At 35.0% G+C, this 23259-nt stretch overlaps 1 protein-coding gene across 2 annotated transcripts in view; it reads right to left on the bottom strand.

Annotated features, from left to right (window-relative positions):
* The window catches only part of PCNX1 (pecanex 1), a gene marked incomplete at both ends in the record, with an annotated part of 141965 nt that overhangs the window by 29617 nt on the left and 89089 nt on the right, over positions 1 to 23259 (bottom strand). For both annotated transcript variants that reach the window (XM_084241226.1, XM_084241227.1), the window contains 11 exons: positions 2168 to 2345; positions 3277 to 3418; positions 5137 to 5287; positions 7930 to 8022; positions 9686 to 9791; positions 10745 to 10854; positions 13258 to 13349; positions 15501 to 15611; positions 16076 to 16247; positions 19546 to 19578; positions 22335 to 22488. In XM_084241226.1, the coding sequence (XP_084097352.1) occupies positions 2168 to 2345; positions 3277 to 3418; positions 5137 to 5287; positions 7930 to 8022; positions 9686 to 9791; positions 10745 to 10854; positions 13258 to 13349; positions 15501 to 15611; positions 16076 to 16247; positions 19546 to 19578; positions 22335 to 22488 (1342 nt within the window). The remainder of the gene's footprint in view (positions 1 to 2167; positions 2346 to 3276; positions 3419 to 5136; positions 5288 to 7929; positions 8023 to 9685; positions 9792 to 10744; positions 10855 to 13257; positions 13350 to 15500; positions 15612 to 16075; positions 16248 to 19545; positions 19579 to 22334; positions 22489 to 23259) is intronic.

Raw genomic sequence — 23259 nt, 5'->3', positions numbered from 1 at the left:
TAACAGCAGTCACTGTCTGTCTAAAAATTCGTAGTGTGTATTAGGCGTCTGTTCATCAATTGTTATTGTCATTGGAAATAAAATACACACTTTAATCTTATTTAAATTAGGTCCTGTTTTGTTGTTAAACATATCTTCAATAACGAAACAGAATTACTGTGTTTGCCCAAGACTGCCTCTGTATTTAGGCCAATGCAAGACAATTCTTAAAACACATCCCAGTATCTTAAAACCAAAAGGTTGACTAATTCACTGGCATGATTAAGGCACCCAATACCTTATCTTAAAATCTAAAATTTAGCTCCTTTACTAAGAACTTATTTAGTTTCCTTCTAACAAAGAAATCATAACTTCAAACAATAGAAATTGCAGATGAACCCATCTCTTCTTTGCCATGGCTCAAAATTAGATTGGCAAAACCTCAGTATTACTGTGATCAGGATGACAAGTGAAAGCAGCAAGTATATTTTCAAGATGCCATCATAACACTTAAAAGCAGTGATTCAGAAAACGCTGCAGACTTAAATGCAAATCAGAGTGTACTCAACTTAAGACTGTAATATTGGAAAAAATGATACCTCATTATATAGCTAAGTAGTTAGTAGGTAAAAACACTTTTGGATATATATTGAGTAATTTTTTCTTGGAAGATTAAATCAATGGTATATCTTACAATGATATCTTAAAATAACACTATATCAAAGGAGATCCTTTCCTTTGAAGATTACTTGCTTATTTTCACTGAGAAATTCTATCAAGTTATCATATAAAATGCAAATAACTTAAGGGCAGAGCTTCCTCCATTTTCATCATTGACATAGCCTAAGCCTCTAGAACAGTTTTGGAACTTGGTATGTTCTCAAAAAATGATTTGTTTAACAAACGAAAGTATTAAGAAAATCCAAACTTATCAGAATTAATTGACTATTAAACAGACTATTTCAAGACTGACTAATTTATATTTAACTACAACTTTTGCTTTTTTTAACTAGTGTAATCAAATGAAATACAATTTCCCATCTAACTATTTAAATTTGTGAGAAACCATATGCTTCTTTATACAAACAATTCTCTGATTAACTTCCTGATTTCTTCCTTTGGTTAACCATGCTTACTCAAAGAAGAAATGATCAAAATGCATACAAATTTGTGATTGAACACACAAAATATTGCCACATTTTAGAAGTTATTTGTTACAACATTTATCACAGTATTTTGAACCTGACCATCATTAAGACCTTGTTCATACTGGTAGTATTCATTTGTCATCTTCCCAAACTAGGTCACCTCTACCACTGCCATAATCTCTTAAGCTGTTCTCCATACCTTTGGGTTCTCTCTTCCCCAATTCATCCCAAATGTGGCTGACCAGGCTAACTTTCCTAAAATTGGTCATTCATTGTGTTTTGTAGCTGCTCATATGCTTCAGCTCTCTGTTAACCTATCAAATGGGATAATTAATATATGTCAAAGTCCTTTGCAGGTGGTTAGTGTTAACATGACTTCTAAACTCTATTTAATTTACAAATAATTTTGACAGCACAATCTATTTCATTTAGAAAGGTAGTGTAGCTTAACAAAAAAACTCTTGGAATGGGAAGCAGAAGTTCCACATTTTATCATCTCATTTGTAAAAGTACTAAAAGCCCCTATCTTATGGGTGGATAACAGACTTTATAAGTATTCTGTAAATTTCAGAGCATTCTACAAATGTCATCATCACATTAATTTCTGATTATTCCCATATAACCTCATTGCCCCTAGTATCTACCACCTTCAGTTAGCTATCAGGTTGTTTCCCCCCTTTATCCACCCAGAAGCCCATAGTCCAATTAAATTATGGACCGCATCTATTTTTAAAATTATTCAAAACCACACTCCCTTTTGAAAACCCTGAATATTTAAACATATCTATTTATTAGTTTCCTTAATTTTTCTATGTAATTTAATTTTACTTCCCCAGCTATCGCATGAAACATTCTTTTGTGAATCACAGTGACTAGCATTGTTTAAGGATTCTAATATGCTCCTAAATAACTGGATGATTGACAAAAGATATTACTTACAAGATAATAAAGCAAATGATAGCATAATCCTCACTAAAATAATGTGTTACTTAGGGAAATATTTTTTATAGATAAGGATATTCCTTTCTATGATAAGTTACCTTGTTGAAGAGTATGGACATGAAGAAGAGATCCAAAAGCATAGTCTCTGAGAAAGCTTCATAGTCAATTTTGAAAAAGAGCACAGTAAAGATGACTGTAACGTACTGGTAGGTGGGGCTGCTAAAAGAGGATCGTAGCAACTTCAGACCAGCAATGGTGATCATTAAAGCACCTAATCTATAATATAAAGAAAACACAATTCATCAAACAATGACTGAAAACTTCAGAAAATCTATTAACTTCAGAAAAATTACCATTTGGTTTATTAAGTGTAAAATATATATTAAGTTTAAACATCGAAAAATAATTTAGAAAGCTAATCACATACTAAACTACTATAATATTCCCTTTTAATAATGTGTTATGATTCTTAAGCTTTGTAACCATGTTTTATTTTTTATTTATTTTTTTGACACAGAAGAACTGGGGTGTAGGCCAGAGGTATGGGGGAGTCAGAGACAGAGTGGGAAGCAGAACAGGCAGATCTACTGAACTATACTGCTAAGGGGAGCAGCAGGTGAGACAGGAGTGGTCTGCTGCACCATACGTGGGTCAACTCCCTGGCTGGGGATCGAACTCAGGTTGCCAAGGTGATAGCACTGAGACTTAACCTCTAGGCTACCAGGGAGGGCCCCTGTAAGCATGTTTTTAAAAAGTAACAATATTATAATTCTGACATTTAGTTCCAATTTCTTAATATTTTTATTGCTTTAATATCAATTGCATTTAAGCACATGAAAAACGTATCAGTGCTTACCTAATAACATGTATCTATTTTAGTGGGTAGGCATACAGGATGACTGCACAGGCAACTAATCACCTATGCCATACAACTGACCACTATATGGTGTGCTTTAAGTAGTATACAAATATAGTCACTACATGGTATGACTTACATACTACACAAAAATAGCCATCTCCCAAATGTACTACAGAATATTAAAAATTAAATTAACTTTACTTTTTAAGACAAATTTCCCCTGAATTTTTATTTCTCACAGTGCCTTACATCAAAAAGACAGTGACTGTTTACTTGGTCAATAATGAAAGATACTGCTTATAGTATCCCCCGGTAGTCAAAATTAGATTATAAGAAAAATGCACTTACTCTATATCCAGTTTTTTGGGGCTAGCAATAGTCTCTGCACTGCTACTAAGTTCATTGAGAACAATCAACGGATAGATGATATTCTTCTCCACAAAAAGAAGCCACACATGAAGTTTCTCAAACCACATCATAGTGGCTGCATCTAAAAAAGCAATATAATTCAAGACTACACGTAATCTAATGTATAAAACAGTTTGACGATGTGATGAAAAAGGAAAATCTTAGAGCTCAAAATTCACCTCTACTATAAATAATCTAAGAAACCCAGTATTTCAGTCAAGTCATATTCTATGAATCTGAATTACATCCAAATTTGCCACTTACCAGTGACTTAAACTTATACAGATATAGACATACATATACACACACATCTACACATACAGATAAAACATAACATCTCAGGACAATATGCAAGTATGATTATGTCTTGAAGTTACTTCATAACATTCATTTTCATTGCCAGTAATATTTATTCTAATACTTTAATATTATTTCATTGGGGACAGTGTGTAGGGTAAACTGAAAGATTTAAATAAGTTTCTTCAGCTACCTGAAAGCAACGTCCCCTGACTATAGGAAATGTTCAAATGAGTAATATTTTTCTTTCAGTTGCTAAAATCAGTAGAAGGTAAAAAATCTATTTTGATAAGATCTAGCACTTTCAATAAGTCACGTAAGTTATATTCATTAAAAATTTGTAAAAATTTAGACAATGTTTTTTTAAAATCAAACTAAACATTTTGGTGATTTACTTAAAGGAAAACTGGTGAGCTTTAATATAAATCAGATACACTTGCTATTATTCATATGTTAAAGCAATACCAATAGTTTACCATCAAAAAATACATCATTTGAGTTATATTCCTGATGGTAAGGATAGGCCAATACAATTTCATGTCATTTTCCCTTATTAAAAGAGCAAAGTCTACACAGTGATATTACTGCAACCTACACTTTAGTGTTTATTTAATTATCTCTGCAGGATCAAACTGATGATCAAAATTATAATACCATTATGCTTTTGTCAATTTTGCTGTAAGACTCAGGAAATTTGCTTTAAGAATGCGAAGTGAGTTTGGGATAGAAAGCTTTCAAATACTTCATAGTTCTCTACATAAGTTAATTGATCTTCAAACAATTTCTTTTCCAGAGACTTCACTAACTGAAAAAAAATCTGAGGAAAAATATGCTGATTAATTAAATCACTGGTATGTAATAAAATATGCCATAGGTCTGAACTTTAATTATTTCTCTAAAATGAAAAAGTATAGCATATAACAGGTCATAGGACCTACAAACTAGGGCTAAACACTTAAAACAGGAAAGAAAAGTCAGGATTGAAAGTGGCAAGCAATAAGCTTGCCAAGTAAACTGGTCTTCTGCTGCTTTTCAGTCATTTTATACTTTATCCCAAATCTGCTCAAACAACAACTACAAATGTTTTTACTTCTTTTCACTTTATCAAATCTTTTATACCATGCTCTGGTATGACATACTGTCTCTGATAGAAACAGGAACAAAGATCTATTTTCCCTAAGCTTTGAGTTAAAAGTATTTCAAATTCAGCTGCATGCATATGGCAAGGTAAAATGAGTGAAAGAGTGAGAACTGGTCAGAGAGATCACAGGTATACATTTAAAGAAGAAATTAATTTTATTCAGTGAAAAGTTGGCATTGAAGTACTGACATTTATATTTCAACTAAAATTAAAGCATTCACACAAAGTTTGACATATTACAGCTTCAAACCTAAGTATAAGAAACACAATCCAATGTGCTACTTGATACTTAAAGCTGTTGTCTTTCTACAATGAGAAAAAATCCATAGTACTCAAAAGGAAGTGTTTAATGACCCACTTACTTCGAACTTCATATTGATTATACTCTACTGTCTTCAGTAGCGGGTGAGAGAAGCAGTGCCATGGTAGCTGTTTTCTAACTTGAGGCAGGACGTAATGGGTTACAAAGCCCACAGAGCCAACCAGTGCATACAATACATACTTGAGAGCAGGCTACAAGAAAAAGAAAGTTGAGAAAATCTGAAGTGGTTTTCTGACTCACAGGAAAACTTGTGACTTGTCAATTTTATATTTGATAATGAACAAGTAAGTCAATTTCAGAATCTAGGAACTAAATATTTGCTTATAGTGAACACGTCCATATTATGCAGTTTTCTCATTTAATTAGCTACAAAAGTTAGTGATTAGTCAAGGATTACAGACATTTAAAAATGTGTTGACTACTTTCTTTGTTGCTCACTATTATATGATGAGGATTGGCCTGAGTTGTATTGCTTGCTACTTAAAGAACAACTACTTAGCAGAGAAATGTATTAAATTGTTTTAGCTAGTAGAGAACCTGTGTAAAGTAAAACAGTAAACGTTTGTGAAGAACAGAATAGATCAGAAATATATTTTTTGTGCTTTCTCATGGCATATCACTAGAACAGAGTTCTTATGTATTACTAAATCACAAAGAAGGAAATCAAGTAACATCACTTCAAAGAGTCCATATAAAAGTGTTCTATTTAGAAACTCCAAGATCTCTTAGATGTGAAGGAGTCTCCATCTGCACCTGGAAGACACACTGGACCTTACTTAACTATGAGTATTCAGAATTAATAGTTCAGATTGAAAATAAAGAAAAGCAGGTGAAAACATTAAATAAGATGAAATAATATAAGCTTTGCTTCTGGCCAAAGACAGTAACAGGGATTTATTCTCCCACATGAAACAACTAAAAGAGGATACTAAGTAAGAATCAGTGGTTTGCAGTACACTAGACATAAGGAGATAAACAGTGAACCCTGAGAAAAAAGAAAGAGAAAATAAACAGAGGCTAATTTTAGGACTGCCCAGTTTACAGCCTTGATAGTATGTCCAAGCTGCAATGTGGGGAAGGGAACCCACTGAGAAGCCTGGTGGTCCCTTGACTGAGACAACAGAGCGGAGAGATTGAAGAGACCAAGACGCAAAGATGACTAATGTTCACAGAACAGACTGTACCAAAGGGAAAACTACATGGAGAGAGAATTTTGAAGATAGGCAGAGGTCCCCTTGTGCATCCAGAGGAAATCAAAATGTGTATGTGAGAAAGCTACATAAGGCCAGAGGAAGAAATACATGAAAGGATTAGGCAGAACAATATCAGCACTTACATAGAGCTAAGAATTGGGCCAATTTGCACAGCCAGACTAGAAAAGCTCTTGATTCACAGGGCACTGGTTTGAGTACTCAAAAGGGTACTGCCTTGTAAGAGGAATGAATATTAGTCCTAGATTAAACACAATCCTGGTTCCAACTAACAAATCTTAAAAGCAAGATCTAACAGGATCAAAATATTAACAAATAACAGCGCATAAATTTAAGAAAGTTCAAGAATATTTCTAGAACTACAAAAATATATAATCCTCAGCAAAGTAAAATTTATAATCTTTCACATCCAATCAAAAATTACAACACATGCAAAGAATCAGGAAACTATGATCCATGAAGGAGAAAAATCAATCAATCTAAACCAACTCATAAGTGACACAGAAATTAAAATTAGCATACAAGGACATTAAGAAAGTTAAAACTCTGTTCGAATTAGTATGTAGAGGCATGAGAGATATCAACAAAAATATAACAAAGTTCTAAAATTGAAAATGATAAGGTCTGAGATGAAAACTACAATGTATGGGATTAACAGGGGATTAAAGAAGAAATTATTAGTAAACTAAACAACAGAGCAATAGAAATTATTTAAAATTAAACACACAGAAAAAAGTTAAAATAAGAGATGACTGTGAGGCCTCCCTGGTGGCGCAGCGGTTGAACGCTGGGTTGCAAAGCTGCCCGCTGCCTCTGCAGCACCAGTTCGATCCCCAGCCGCCAGGCAAGGGTCCCACATGGCGCACAGACCTCTCCTGCCGCCCGCTGCTCCCCTCAGCAGTGTACTTCGGTCCTTCTGCCTGTTCTGCTCCCTGCTCTGGCTCTGGTGAATTCTCTCACCCTCCCACGCTTCTGACTGTACCCAGTGCTTGTATAAATAAATAAATCTTTAAAAAAAAAGAGAGAGAGATGACTGTGGGGAAACTTTAAGAGGACTAAGATCATGGAAGCTGGAGGGTGCACCATGGAAGTCAGTGTCCAACTTGGTTCCCATGATCCCCACTTCCTGGTATTTACACCTGCTTTTATTTCTCTCCTGCACTGTATGAGGATTACCATGTGCGACAAATAGATACAGAAGAAGTGGTGGTATGTCACACTGGACATCAGTTATAAAGTATTGGGGCATCTGTGCTGAACTTTCTCCAGGGTCATTGACTCTACAAGAAACCAAATATCATTTCCAGAGGATACTCAGGCAGCCTGTGGTAAGAACCACAAGGAACAAAGGTCTTTAACCGTAGTCAGGCAAGGGGCTCAGGCCTGCTAACAGCCACAGCTGGTTGCAACTCCTTATGATTGCAGCACTGTAACACACTCTGAGCCGGCACCATCCCACTAAGCAACTCATGGATTCATGATTCAGGGGCCCCATGAGGAAGTAAGTACTTTATATTAAAAAACAAACAAAAGTCAAATTCCAGATTATGGACAAACATTACAATAACCAGAAATGAATCCAAGGATTTTCCCTCAACCAAAAGAACAAAATAATTCCTTACCTGTAATACTGTGAACACTGTGCTTACATGAATAGCAAAATACAGCACACCCATTACAATGCACACTACTAGGTCAGACTGTAAACGCTCACTCTGGAAAAAAACAGAAGTTTTTGTTTTAGACATAAGAATTGTCTAAATTTTTTCTTTATTCCTGGCAAAGGTTGGAATATTTCTCCACTTATCCTACTCTTTAGCACCTCTCATGTTTCTTATCCATAATAATTAGCTTATGTTTCTTATCCACAATAATCCATATTTTGATTTGACACTGTGATACTAAGGAAATGAAGTTAACCTTAATTTAACTACTGATACTTCCACACAACATATACGGATAAAAATTCCCCCCACTCCCACCAGCCTTTTACATATAAGAAGAGAAAATTAAACTTACTATATAATTTACAGAGTATATCCTTTGGAATGACCATGTTATGTATTTCACTGGCCTTTTGAAACACCAAAACAGTACGCGTATGTCCTATTTTACTCAGCAGATTTTGGTGATCTTAGTAGTTATAGCAAAAACTAGAAATCTTTTGATACCTGTGGTTGTCAGCTGAACTGTAGATTTATACTTTGAAGCTAGATTCAGAAAATGTTTACTGTGTTAAACATGAAACATACTTTGCTGACATGGAAATTAAAGTCAGGTAAAACCATTTTAGTTCTATCTAAAGGCAATTTTATATTTCTAAATTTTTCTAAAAAATAAATGAACAGCTCTAATTCAATGAAGGTAAATATTATCTGTAATTCAAGAATTACCTATATTCAGTGTTTCACAAAAGGAAATCATCTAAAACAACTTAGAAAAAGAGTGTTCTTATATTTTGTTTCATAAAGCAGATATGAACCTATAGAATCTAGAATAATTGCTAAAAGGATACCGGTGATATTAAAATTATTTTAGAAATTTTTAAAATTACTACATTTACTTAAATATATTAAATTGGTTATTTAACACTGTTATTGTTCTCTCCTTCAACTTGGAACATACACACTCATGAAGACACACTTTCTGGATGCCCCTGAGAAATAAAACATGCTGAATCACTTGTAGATGATTTACTAGGACACAGTTTAAATCAATAAGAACATTAACAACAGGGCCTCCCCGCTGGCGCAGCGGTTGAGCGCTGGGTTGCAGGACTGCCCACAGCCTCTGTGTCGCCGGTTCAATCCCCAGCTGCTCCCCGGCCACTGGAGGAGGGTCCCACATGGCGCGCAGACCTCTCCTGCCGCCCGCTGCTCCCCTCAGCAGTGTACTTGGGTCCTTCTGCCTGCTCTGCTCCCCGCTCTGGCTCTGGGGAATTCTCTCACCCTCCTGCGCTTCTGACTATACCCGTGTTTGCATAAATAAATAAATAAATAAATAAATAAATAAATCTTAAAAAAAAAAAAAAAGAACATTAACAACAAAATCAATCTAATAAATGATCATATTCACCTTTCAAGTCCTAGTTTAAGTTGAATAGGATTACTGCAAACAATGAAATCACATAATTTCACTTGATCTACAACTGACCATTTACCATATTATTATTTCTTGAAGTCTGAGGAATAAGCATTCTTATAATCAAAATTTGAAGTAAAGGCAATCAATAATACGTATATGTCTTTGGGGGTGAAGGATATATGGTTACATGGTTATGACCACACTTTTCTCCCAATTACTAAAGTCTTGTTGTTATATAACATGGTGAACTGTCAAAAATAAGTTTTCAGATGACTTGAAAAAGCTAAAACTTACAACAGAATTTCTAAGTTTTTCAGGCAGTGGATCTTTTACTTCAGACAAAGGGTCTTCTGGATTTTTATCTTCTGATTTTGGAAAAATCTTGGATTGCACCAAAGAGCTTTATATTAAAAAAGAGAGGAAAAAAAAACCAATTAAAAAAACACATACATACCCTGATAACCAGTAGTTATCAAATGGCAAATAAACTTTACTGTAAAAAACCAAGTGATCCAAGTATAATTTAGTCATTAGCAAATTACAAACTCTAAAAAGTTTAAGATACCATAAAGAAGGATACAGTGAATGAATTTTTGTTAAAATGTAGTTCTTGCAGTTTGAGAGAAAAAGCTAACAAATACTTTCAGTGAATGCATTGATAATGACTCAAAACTAATTTTTTTAAGTTATAAAACTGGAGTTAAAAAATATTTGTCTCGGGCCTCCCTGGTGGGCAAAGGTTTAAGCACAGCACTATGAAGCTATGTGCAGCCTCTGCAGCAAGTTCAATCCCCGGCCTGCCAGGGAGCTACCCACATGGCACTGGGTACAGTCAGAAGCGCGGGAGGGTGAGAGAGTTCACCAGAGCCAGAGCAGGGAGCAGAACAGGCAGAAGGACTGAAGTTCACTGCTGAGGAAAGCAGCGGGCGGCAGGAAAGGTCTGCACGCCATGTGGGACCTTCAACCCGCGGCTGGGTATCGAACCGGCGCTGCAGAGCTGCGGGCAGCTTCGCAGCCCAGCACTCAACCGCTGCACCACAGGGGAGGCCCATGGGCTGTCACTTTAAAAAAAATTTTTTCTTCTTTCTTTTTTTATTGAGGTTTGTAAACACTGGTTTCCAACACTGTTGAGTTTGAAGATTAGAGTTTCACGCCTGGGCAAATGTATTCACCATAACTACCATCAAGGTCTAGTCTCTATATCACAGTTAATTTATTAATTGTATTTGAAATTGAATACAAATCAAATCAGAGCACTTTGGCAAAAGCGCTCTAGAAAACATAATTTGAAAGTTGAAAGAAATGCCAACTTAGTTAAATTACTTTAGTTTACTAGCAATTGATTGCACTTACAAAAGTACAGATGGATCACTGCTTTGTCTGCTGAGATGATAGGATATTGCCACTAACAAGCCACAAAAAATAGAGAAAAGTACTGGAATATGCTGGCCATCCCAGGAATCCTATTCAAGGAAAAAAGAAGTTTGACAGAACAATTTACTTCTAATTCAGAATCTATCACATAATCTTGTTAAGTCAATTATTTTGGAGAAAGATTAACTAAAATCAAATTCAACTAAATTGTACCCATACATTTAGAATTATTAACTTCTGATGAACTAAAATCAAGCTGCTTGGCCATCCTCAGATTTCTTATGGAACAAAAGCTCTATTTATATGCAAGGAATAAATAATATATTTGCTTCAGTTACATGCTACTTTAAATTTCTTTTAGATTTTAAGTGGTATTAAGCTACAGTAAACTATATTCACCCTTTTACAAAATGAAATAACTTAGTATAGTAAGTTTTTTGATTATATCTAATAATGGATCAGGGAAAGGAAACATGCAATACATTAAGCAAAATAAAGTGTCGACACCTGGTGTGCTACTTGATGACTTTGTTATATAATACGGCATTATATAATCAGCATTACACTGTATTTCTTAAATGAACAAACCATATAATTCAAGAAATAAATCACATACAAGCTAGTCTCTAAGTCCAACCGAACATGTTTGGGATGGGCCATGTCTGTTCTGCCTACAGCAGTGTCTCTCGGAGCTATGTGCATGGTACATTGCACCCAGTAGGTAATAGTGATACAAGGAATAGTCCGCAGTCCTAAATATGGCCTGTGAGGTAGAAACCAATCTAATCCATTGATTCTCACTTGGGATTTGAGAAGGGAAAATGAAAGAGGGGAGCCAAGTGGGAATTTATTATAAAACTTGATTTTTAATTTTCTTTAATTGAGGTAATGTAGGTTTGCAACACTAGACATTCAGGAGTATACAAGCTTACACCTCTTCAAATTTATATTACCACCGCCTTCACCACCAAGATACCAATAACCCTCCACCACAGTCCATCGGACCTCCTTCACTCTTTGTTTCCATGCCCTCCTCCCTCTCTGGTAACTTCAGTTCCTCAGTCAGAATCCAAGGGTTTGTTTTTGTATATTCCACTGCTTTGTTTCTCTATAATCCACATGTGAGCGAACTGATCTAGTATTTGTCTTTCTTGTCCTGACTTACTTTGCTTAGCATAATCCACTTCAACAACTTGCCTTCCACCCTCCCCCCTTCCCTGTCCCATTTAGTAATAGTTTTGGACACTATTCCACATCACAATATACAGACCTTTTTTAAAAAATGGCTAACTGAAAATCTTATTATCATCTTACTGAACATTTTATGTTGAGTCCCATTTATAGATTTTTGTTAAGTATCTCCTAAATAATTATTGCCCTCATCTTTGGAAATACTATTAACTCACAGTGTATAAACAAGGATACTAAGGCACAGAGGGTTTGAGTAATTTGTGAAATGAAATGGTGAGGCCAGGAAATAAACTTCCTGGTATGTTTGAGTTTGTTGAGAAGGAATTTAAAGAGCTTGAGAATAAGAGATAAATAAAAAAGAAAACAAAGTAAATAAGAGAATGTATATAGGAATAGCATTTGTGCAGTGATAATAAGGCAGACATTCAGATATAATTAAATTGGTAAATATTCAGAGACTGTGTGGTGGAGTCTGGGATGGAAGAATCGCCAAAGAGGCTGCTTTTGTTAAAGTCAACAATTTGGTGATTCTATGAATTTATGATTCTATGAATCACCAAATTTAATAAAACTTTTTGAGACTCAATTGCCTCTGAAATTTCCTTTGTAGGATTCACTTCTAACACTTAGATATTGGCATTCCCATGATTCTATCCTATCCATCTTTTCACAATTGATATCAGCAATCTTTCTCTGATACTTTAGTTTTGCTGATGAATTCTAGATTAATCATTATCTCAAATCTCTCTACATAAAATTACCTGTTACGCATCTCCAGATACCCTGTATCAAAAAAATACAGGTTTCCAAATGTAAACCATAACCCTTGCTCGCTAAACTCCAAGGTTTCAACCTTACTCATTAGTATCAGAGCAGTTGTTCATGCCAGACTCTACCCAAAAGTCATCCTAGATCCTATTCTGGCTCTTTGTCTCTTTATCCGGGGTTCCCAAGCATACTCACTGAATTCAGTGAGTGAATGATACTGACATAAATTCTTAACTTCAAAATTAATGTCATAATATGTTATCACCATGCTCACTAATATCCCAGACCAGCTTAGTTTTTAACTGTTTCAAATATTAACCTATGATTACTGCATGGAAAAGGATTTTCGCAGTAATGATTAAGAAATTCCTTTCAAATTCAAAATAAATCAGAATGAGAATAATGCCTAATATATGAAGAACATGGAAATTAATCCTAAAAGTGGCACTAGAGGAAAAAAATATTAGTCACCTTAAAACAATTTTCATATAGAAGAACAGCCTTAAAAATAAAACATACACTGTACTGCTCACCTTTAAAGCGCCATAACACAAACCATATAGCAAGGCCACTGCCACAATGCTACAGATAAAGCTGTAAAGTGCTGCTAGCAGGCTTGTAGTGGCTAGACGGTTGAAATGAAAAGAAATTAGTATTTTATAAACATTTATGGAAAAACATCCTAAAACGTTACTAGAAAGTATTTAAAATGGCATAGAGTGACTGTAATTAAATATCTACTAATTTGATTTTTAATCAGTTAGTTCACCCTATGGTTTCAAAAGATTTTCAAAGGATAAATTACTAGCCACAACTTTTGATACAAAATAAAATGTATTTGCTTTGGAAGTAATGAATATTTATACCTTATGGAAAGACTATATATATGCCTCAAGAGTTTATCTTATTGTTTACAAAAGGATGTAAAAATGAAGCTAGCAGAGGACTGAAAAAAAAAAAAAAACTAATGCTGTATTAATCATTAACTGAAAGACATTAGTCTACATTAACAGAACTTGTGTTACACACAGAAGTAAATGTGTATCCCCATGTGCTAATTCTCACCAAAAAAAAAAAGCTCTGACTAATTACTAAGAACAAAAAAAGAGTTCCAAGTGCATTACTAGTAATAAGGAATAAAAGATGGCTGAGATAACCTCTATTTTTAAAATATGGAAAACAGATTTCCTTTAATGGCAATTTTATATGGTGACCACAGAAGAAATCTATAGGAAAAATTTTTCTTTAGGAGATAGTAAAAAACTAACACCTATTACAAGTTTGTAAATTACAATATGACAAACATTATAATCTATATTGAGGTAATGTTGGTTTACATTGTTGTTTTTTTTTTTGAAGTATAAGATCCCCCGCTTCCAATGCTATCACTCTAGTTTTCCTACCACCAAAGCACCCACAGTCCATTACCACAGTCCACTGTGTCTCCTCCTCACTTGTGCTCTCCCTCTGAATGCCTCAGTTCTATAATGTGCTTTCAAGGGCTAGTTTTTGGTTTTGGCTTTATCTGACCCATCATTTGGTTTCTCTATAGTTCCACATACAAGTGACACCATCCAGTATTTGTCTTTCTCCTTATGACTTATTTTGCTTAGCATGATCCCCTCCAGTTCCATCCATGTTGCTGCAAACAGGGTGAGTTCATCCTTTATAATCACTGAGTAGTATTCTATTGACTATATATACCATATCTTCTTGATAAAGCCAAATATTATAAATTACCTACACTAAACCCTCATCATAGTACTAAGATTAATACAGAATCTTTAATAGTTCCTAAATATTGTACTGTCTCCTACCCAATAAACCATGCTTAAATCTTGCCCAGCCTTAATTCACTCCTCTTCAAAACAATCTTCAAAACATTAAAAATGCTCTAGATACACAGCAATATAGGAAAAACTTGTTTTCTATTTAAAATTTAAGCAATAATATCAACATCTTAGCTGCAGAGATTACTCGGAAGATAAACCGTGACCGAAAATGTGAATTATGAAAATAGACTATAAAGTCACAGTAATTCTTTTCCTTTCATATTTTTTCTCTAGTTTTTCACTCATCTTTTAATAAAACTTAAATTGCCAAACTAAGTAAGGGTATATTTTAACCATAGTGGCTGCCCACAGGGTTTATTTTCAAGTTTGGCAAACCATTAACTATCCCAAGATAATAATCATTCATTTAACTAAATATACATGTAATAGGAAGAATACCAATTAACATCCACATATTCTACTCTAAAAACAGGTACTTAAAAGCATTCTAGTTGTAGTGCTCCCATTCGATTTATAAAACAAAGTTCTGAAACCAACTATATAGCTATACCAAGTGCATACACCAGTTCAAAATACAAACACAATGTCTTATGTCAGAACTCAATCTTTTGGAACACATGGTACTATACATATATTTCTTAAGTCTATATAGGTTCCATGCAAAATAACTATAACTTAATTTTAAACAAAAGTGCTTTATAACTTCTTAGAAATCAACTCCTATCACTTTCGCGCCTTTTGGCTAAGATCAAGTGCAGAAATCAACTCCATATTCCTGGATCTTTTGTTAAAGTAGGACACTTAACTTTTTCTTCTCTACAGGTTAACTGCTGCTCAGTCTTAAATTTTATGTACCTTTTTTTTTTCCTAATTTTAATTCTAAAATGACAACCAGAAAAACATGCTAAGGCTCAGTTTATTACTTCATGATCTATAAAATTAATAAATACTCTAACCTGTAATTTCTATATGGAAGTACTCACCATTACCACCAAAGATATGAATATCCAATTGTTCACAGAGGTACATCACAAATGTATTCACCTGAGGCAGGAGACCAATGAAAAATACTATTGGGAAACAGAGTGTAAACACTATAGAAGGAAAGAAAAGGATATTAAAAATAATATATCATATCTATGCTTTTGCTCATCGAGGATCATAAAGAATAAAAAGAAGTCCAAAATTAAGATAAAACACTAAGCAATTTTTTAAAAGATATTTAAAATTATTATCCTACAAAACTCGGTATTTAATAATCTTTTGAACTATAAAAAGCAACTTTAAAAATTATTTCAATCATTTTCACATAATAGGAACCTGAGATACAGAATCCCAGTACATTGGCTTCAAAAACAGAAGGATTACTGTATTTGTTCATCACCAGCATTTTCAGTCATAATAGCCCTATAGTTTTCTTCTTCACTGAGATTACAATAAATGGCAAAATAAGCCTATTAAAATTATTTTTATCTATGTAATTGGCCTATTCATCAGTGAGCAGCTTATAAACATATAAATTAAAATTAAGATTTGAGATACTTTAAAGATTACTTACCTATAACTAAATCCCTGGCTGATATAAGCACCAGTGGATTGGTGAAAGTTATTCCATATAATTTGAATTTGGTTGCAGTAAGGTTTCTGCTACCATAATCCAAGAGCCAAATAAGACCACAACATAAGCAGAAGTAAACTGGCCTACTGTAGGCAATGATACGATTATGACCCTGAAAATAATATGAAAAAAGATGTTACTTAATTTCAAGAGCCATAACTAAGCACTGTGATCTTTGATGGCTCACAGTCTATAAATTTAAAATGCTTCCATATGGAAATCAGGTTTCTGATGTTTGCAGAAGGAATTACAAATACGCAAAGGAGGAAGAATATAATGAAGCCTGGATAATGGACTAAAATTAGAGGTATCAGTATGAACTCATTGTTTTTAATATGCATATAATTAGATATTAGGTATGTGTATATATGTAGGTGCATGTACATGTAAAGATGTATTTTTCTTAGCTTTATCCATTGAGAAGACCTAGAAGCAATGACTTACTAGTAATAAAGATGGTTAGCATCCAGATCTTGGTTTATAAATACTATTATTCACTAAAAAAGAACCAGGGTTTCATAGAGACAAAATTGGTTTTGGGCTAGGGTTGGGAAAGTGTAAGATGAGCCTGAAACATATAGAGTGCCAAAAAGGATGTAGAGTTAACTCTTGAACAACTCAGGGGTTTGGAGAGTGACACTCCCCACCCCATAGTCAAAAACCTGTATAACTTCGAGTTGGCCCTCCACACCAGAGTTTGATCTGTGGATTCACTCAATCGACAGCAAAGGTTGGTTGAATCTGTGAATGTGCAACCAGCAAACAGAATAAAATCTAAGTGGATCCTGCAGTTCAAATCCTGTTGTTCAAGGTTCAACTATATTTAAAGAATGGCACTGAGACGTCGAAAGGAAATAGCAAGCAGCTTTTGACACCCAATTGCCAAATCAGAAGTGATTTCAGTATCAAAACAAATGAGAGAAACATTATAGTACACTGAATAAAATAAGAATCCATTAAAACACACAAACACACAAAAAAATAGACAGAGGACACGTTCTTTCTTACAGTTAAAGGAATGATGGAATTAGGAAAATCACTACCTGGCAATCACCAAATGATAACTGATTCAAGCAAAAAAATCAAGATATTCTAACATAGGTAAACATCAACAGTTATTAAAAACAAAAACAAGTAGATAGAAGTTTGCTTGGCAACCAGACATACATAAAATCTTGAAGTATCTCCTTTAAGAGACTTCTTTACTAGAAGAGAAAAACAGTAACATTCCAGTGGAGTATTGGTTCTTAAGGGAATGGAAGGGGGCTTCCCCACAGAGGACATCTAGAAATGTCTGGAGATATTTTAGTTTTTACAATTGAGGTGCACATGCTACCAATATCTAGTGGAAAGAGGTCAGAGATAATGCTAAACACCCTACAAAGCACATGCTCCCTGCAATCAACAAAGAATTGTCCAGCTCAAAATGTTAATATTGTAGAGGCCTCCCTGCTGGCCTAGGGTTTAAGTCTCAGTGCTATCACTGCGATAGCCTACCCTGGTGGCCTGATTTGGATCCTGGCCAGGAAGCTGGCCCACATAGGCACAGCAGACCTCTCCTGTCTCGCCCACTGCTCCCCTCAGCAGTGTATTTCAGTAAATCTGTCTGTTCTGCTCCCCACACTGTCTCTGGTGAATCCTCTCACCCCACATACCTCTGGGCTATAGTTCTTCCATGCAAAAATAAATAAAATCTTTAAAAAAGAAAGTTAATATTGTAGTGGCCAGAAACCCTGCAGACACTACCCCTAGCCAAAATGATCAAAGTTAGTATCACCAGTAAAAGGATTTATCAACAGCATGGGTTTCCTAATAAGATGTCCTGAGAGTACAACACTTTCATAGTATTTCTACCAAAATTTAATGTCCTCTATCTAATCAAGATTATCAGAAAAACCTCAATTAAGGGATAGTCTACAAAATAACTGTCCTGTACAAGGCAAAATGTCAATATTTGAAAGACAAATACTGAAGAACTTCTCCATGTTAGAGAGGCTGAAAAGCTCAAACCCATAATGGATTTTCTATCACAATTGAAATGATGGAAAACATCTGAGTAAGATCTGTGCCTAGCATTATACCAATATTAATGCCCTATTTTAATCATTATATGGAATGGAATGCCTTTGGTTCTAGGAAACATACTCTGTAGTATTTGGAGATAAAAGGGCAAAGAGGCATCATGTCCACAATTCACTCTCAAACAGTTTGGAAAAGTGTGTGTGCACATATACGTATGTGCAAGAGAGAGAGAGAGAGAGAGAAGGAGAGAGAGAGAGAGAAAAACTAGAAAAGGAATAAGCACATGTGGTAAAATGTTAACATAGGAATCTAAGTGAATTACATCAGGAATTCTTTGTATGATACCTGTATCTTTTCCCTAAGCCTGAAATTATATCGAAATAAAAAGTTAAATGATACTTCCATATCATTACATTTCAAAAGCACTGTTACAAAATAATAAACATAACCAGCTGAAGGAAAAATCACTTGCCTCTTTGTTTTGCCTTGCTCATCTACTCTCATTAAATATGTATGGGCAAAAATAATAATATTCAAGTAGAAAGGCACTGTCATAAAATCGGGGTCTGTTTCTGAATTACTTGAGGAAAGAATGCCTTTTCGTCTGTTAAGTAAATACTCCATAGTGAAGACTAAAAGTGGATCATACATCACAGTAAATAGTGTCAAGCAACTAATACTTTAAGTCATAATACAAAACTTTCCAACCTCAAAATTCTATTTTTCAATACTTATTCATAATCTATTGCTCAAAATTTATTAAATGCAACTCATGAAACAGATGAATCTATATGAACCATGTCTAATTGATAACCATCTCCTTAAAATAGGTTGTCAAAAATTTGAATTATTATGCTCATTTTCAACCAAGATTTAGAGCATAATTACAATGCCACTTTACTTCGAGCTCATATATTTCTAATAGTAATGTCAAAACTTAAATGAGAAAATAACAACATAAATTTTAATTCAATCTGACATGTGACAAAGAAAGGTTTTGATGAATGTTAAGAAACTATGAATTAGGGGCCTCCCCGGTGGCGCAGCGGTAGAGCGCTGGGTTGCGAAGCTGCCCGCGGCCTCTGCGGTGCCGGTTCAATCCCCGGCTGCTCCCCGGCCACCGGAGGAGGGTCCCACATGGCGCGCAGACCTCTCCTGCTGCCCGCTGCTCCCCTCAGCAGTGTACTTCGGTCCTTCTGCCTGTTCTGCTCCCCACTCTGGCTCTGGTGAATTCTCTCACCCTCCCGCGCTTCTGACTGTACCCAGTGCATGTATAAACAAAACAAACAAGCAAACAAATAAAGAAAGAAAAACATGCCTCTATTAAAAAAAAAAAAAAAATCTTTAAAAAAGAAACTATGAATTACAGGCATGTTACAGTGACTTACATGTCTGGGAGAAGAAGAATCTGGTTGAACACTCTAAAAATGAAACAGAAAGACAGATTATACTTCTAAAGTCCTAGTAATTTTACAAGTAACTTTCAAAATGTCTCAAATAGGGCCTCCCCGGTGGCGCAGTGGTTGAGCGCTGGGTTGCGAAGCTGCTGGCGACCTCTGCGGCGCCGGTTCGATCCCCGGCTGCTCCCCGGCCACCTGAGGAGGGTCCCACATGGCGCGCAGACCTCTCCTGCCGCCCGCTGCTCCCCTCAGCAGTGTGCTTCGGTCTTTCTGCCTGCTCTGCTCCCCGCTCTGGCTCTGGTGAATTCTCTCACCCTCCCGCGCTTCTGACTGTACCCAGTGCATGTATAAACAAAACAAACAAACAAATAAATAAATAAAACATGCCTCTATTTAAAAAAAAAAAAGTCTCAAATAATTTCAAGGACAGATTCCACTTGGCTTATGGTATATAGATCCATCTTACTATTTGGCTCATTACTACATGTAAGAATAGCTAAGGTACAATGCTTTTTTATACAACACTACTCCATTCAGGAAATAAACAAAATTCTAGTTCTGTTCACAAATTCCAAGCTTAATAAATAATTCAATAGTGCTTGCATTAAGCTATGATCTGTGTTTTTACATCAAAATCATCAAGTAAGTTAAACTGTATCCTTCTAAAATAAAAATGTTGGAAAGTGTTACACAGCTACTTCCAAAATCATGACTCTCCTCCAAACACCAGTTCATTTCTAGTAACATATGAAACAGTTTCTTTAGGATAACCTATCACCACCCTACAATTCTACATTAGATCAAACTCACCAAGTTTGGTAAGTGGTCCTTGGCTGGATATGAAATCTGGTTTAAACTCTTTCAATTTTAAAATCTATCCTCAAAAAGTTTTGTTACAATCTTTCTTATTTCTATTTATGACATTATTAGTCTTCAAAGTCAATTAATTTAAAATAAAATTTGTCATCTTTTACGTATCTTTTACAAATCTTTGTCATCTATTATATGTCATCTTTTTCATATCTAAACTTATATTAACCTAAAATTAATGGGACACTGGGACACAAGGAACTGGAGAATAAATTTAAGTGGCTTAAGGCAATAAAAAGATAGATTAAGGGTGGCTGAGACAGAAAGCAAAGGCTAGAAATTTTGATGCAGAATCACCAAATTTAATCAAAAGGACTTGGCTGCTTGTCATTAGGTATCAAAAAGGAAAAAGTAGAGGTTCTAAGGTTTTGAGTCTGTGCACTACTTTCAAAAGCAAAGGAATGGAGAAGGCAAAATATTTAACCTAAGATTATTATGCCGGGCCTTCCTGGTGGTACAAGGGGTTAAGTCGCAGCACTATGAAGCAGCAGCTATTCACAGCCACTGCAGCATGGCACTAGTTCGATCCCCTGCCGGCCAGGGAGCCATATGGGTTACCACATGGTGTAGCAGACCTCTCTCCCCTGTCTCACCCACTGCTCCCCTTAGCAGTATATTTCAGTCAATCCACCTGTTCTGCTCCCCACTCTGTCTCTGGTGAATCCTCTCACCCCCCGCACCTCTGGCCTATACCCGAGTTCTTGTATGCATAAATAAATCTTTTTGAAAAAAATTATGATGTCTTCTTTTTTAAATGTGCCTGACTGTTAGATATATGGAACCAGAATTTTTAAAGTTGAAGGCTTTGAAGTACAAATGTAGATAAAATTATTGATAGGGGCGACAAATCAAGTAAGAAGAGGATGACCTCATTGATAAGGGCTTACAAATTAAAAAAAGAGCCAAATAAAATCCTATCAAATTCTTATAAATTCAGAAGAGATCAAAAGAACAAAGAGGCATCAACAAAGGAAAATAAAGTTATTCAAAAAGATAATTGCCAGGGTAGTATAGTCACAGAAAACCAGTGAGAGTAAAAAAATGGAATACACTTTTCATAGGGATTAGATTATCAACATTCAGAGAAGGAAGCCTAAGAAACGAATACAGATTTGACAATCAGAGATTATTAGCAGCCACACAGACTGTAATTTCAGTGTTGCAATAAGGAAAAATATATGGATAGGTCTTGGAGAAAAGGAACAGTTGACATAGGTGACTTATTTCAGATGTCTATCTATAAATAGTGAGAGAAAAAAAGAAAGAACATTTGATGGTATAAACAGAAATAAATAATAGTTTTCAGGACAGGGAAGGTTCTGCATCATGGTGTATATGAGGCAAATTACCAAAACAAGCAAGGTGTTGCTGACTAAGAAAGAATGGAAAGGAAAGAATCCACATTAACAGTCCAACTGGTTTTGCATGGATGGTAAAAACTGTAGTATATGATTCTCCTATTTTTGGAAAGCTTAAAATAGATAACTTGGTATTTTAAAGCCACAGAAGTGAGAACAACTTTCCACTTCCAATATTAATTTTGACATTACCATATCTACCAAAGACTGATTTTAATAAATTTCACCTACAGAACAGAATATTTAAAATATAAGAGGGAGCTAATCTTCATTCAAAAGAATAAATTTCAATAATACAAATTCTTATTTTTAACAAGTGCTCACACATTTCTTCTAATACATGAAAGTAATTTTGAGGATGCTTCATTTATATATCATTTTTAAAGTTTATATGTCCCTTCTGTTCCCTGCCATATTTAAAGTAAATGTCTAAAGAAAATAAATCGAAAAATAAACATGACAATTCAGTGATACACACACACACAATCTGAAACCTTCTGCCTTTTAATACAAATATCATCCCTGTAGTCTGAAGAGAGATGTTGGTACCTTAAGTAGTGAATATTGACAGCTGGCTATCACCAGGCAGAATTGGAAGACCCATATATCTCTGAAGAAGCCTTGAATGAGAAGAACAGAGCCCAAAAAAGCCACAAGAATAGCCAGGATGACAGCTAACACATTTTCTAGGATCTCACGATTTCTGCAGATAGAAAAATTTTGAAGTGAATCATCTATACGATAAATTAATTGGGATGAAAAAAAGAATGACATCAACATGTTCATATTACAATGCTCACAGTGTTTTAGTACTAGATTTGAATAAGTTTGGATTACACTGAAAAAGAAACGAGTTTATGTAAAAAATTAGCACAAATTTTTGGGGCCTCCTTGGTGGCGCAAGGGGTTAAGCACTGCACTACGAAGCAATCCGCAGCCTCTGCAGCATGAGTTCGATCCCTAGCTGCCAGGGAGCAACCCACATGGTGCAGCAGACCTCTCCTGTCTCACTTGCTGCTCCCCTCAGCAGTGTACTTGGGTCAACCTGCCTGGTCTGTTCCCCACTCTGTCTCTGGTGAATGCTCTCACCCCCCGCCGCATCTCTGGCCTGTACCCCAGCTCTTGTATGCATAAATAAATAAATCTTTAAAAAAAATTAGCACAAATTTTTATGTGCAAATAAAGGATGCTACAGTGGGCTATGAAGTTCTAATTATAACACATACGTAGTTTTAATTTCTATTTAAAAACTTTATGCTTTTATTTCAAAAACTATCTGCTTTTCTGTCAAATTTATCTAACAGTCCACATTAACAGCCTAAATAACCAAGTTGGATGATGCATAAGGAATATATACAAAGAAACAAATTAGAAAAAATTGTAAAACATTTTCTAGAAAATTAAATTTGGACGTTATTTTATATGACCAAGTTTATAACCAAATTTTGATAATACATGATTTCATCTAAAATAA

The sequence above is a fragment of the Talpa europaea genome (assembly GCF_964194135.1).
Source record: "Talpa europaea genome assembly, chromosome: 8".
Classification (NCBI taxonomy): domain Eukaryota; kingdom Metazoa; phylum Chordata; class Mammalia; order Eulipotyphla; family Talpidae; genus Talpa; species Talpa europaea.
This window is presented reverse-complemented; position numbering and strand designations above follow the sequence as displayed.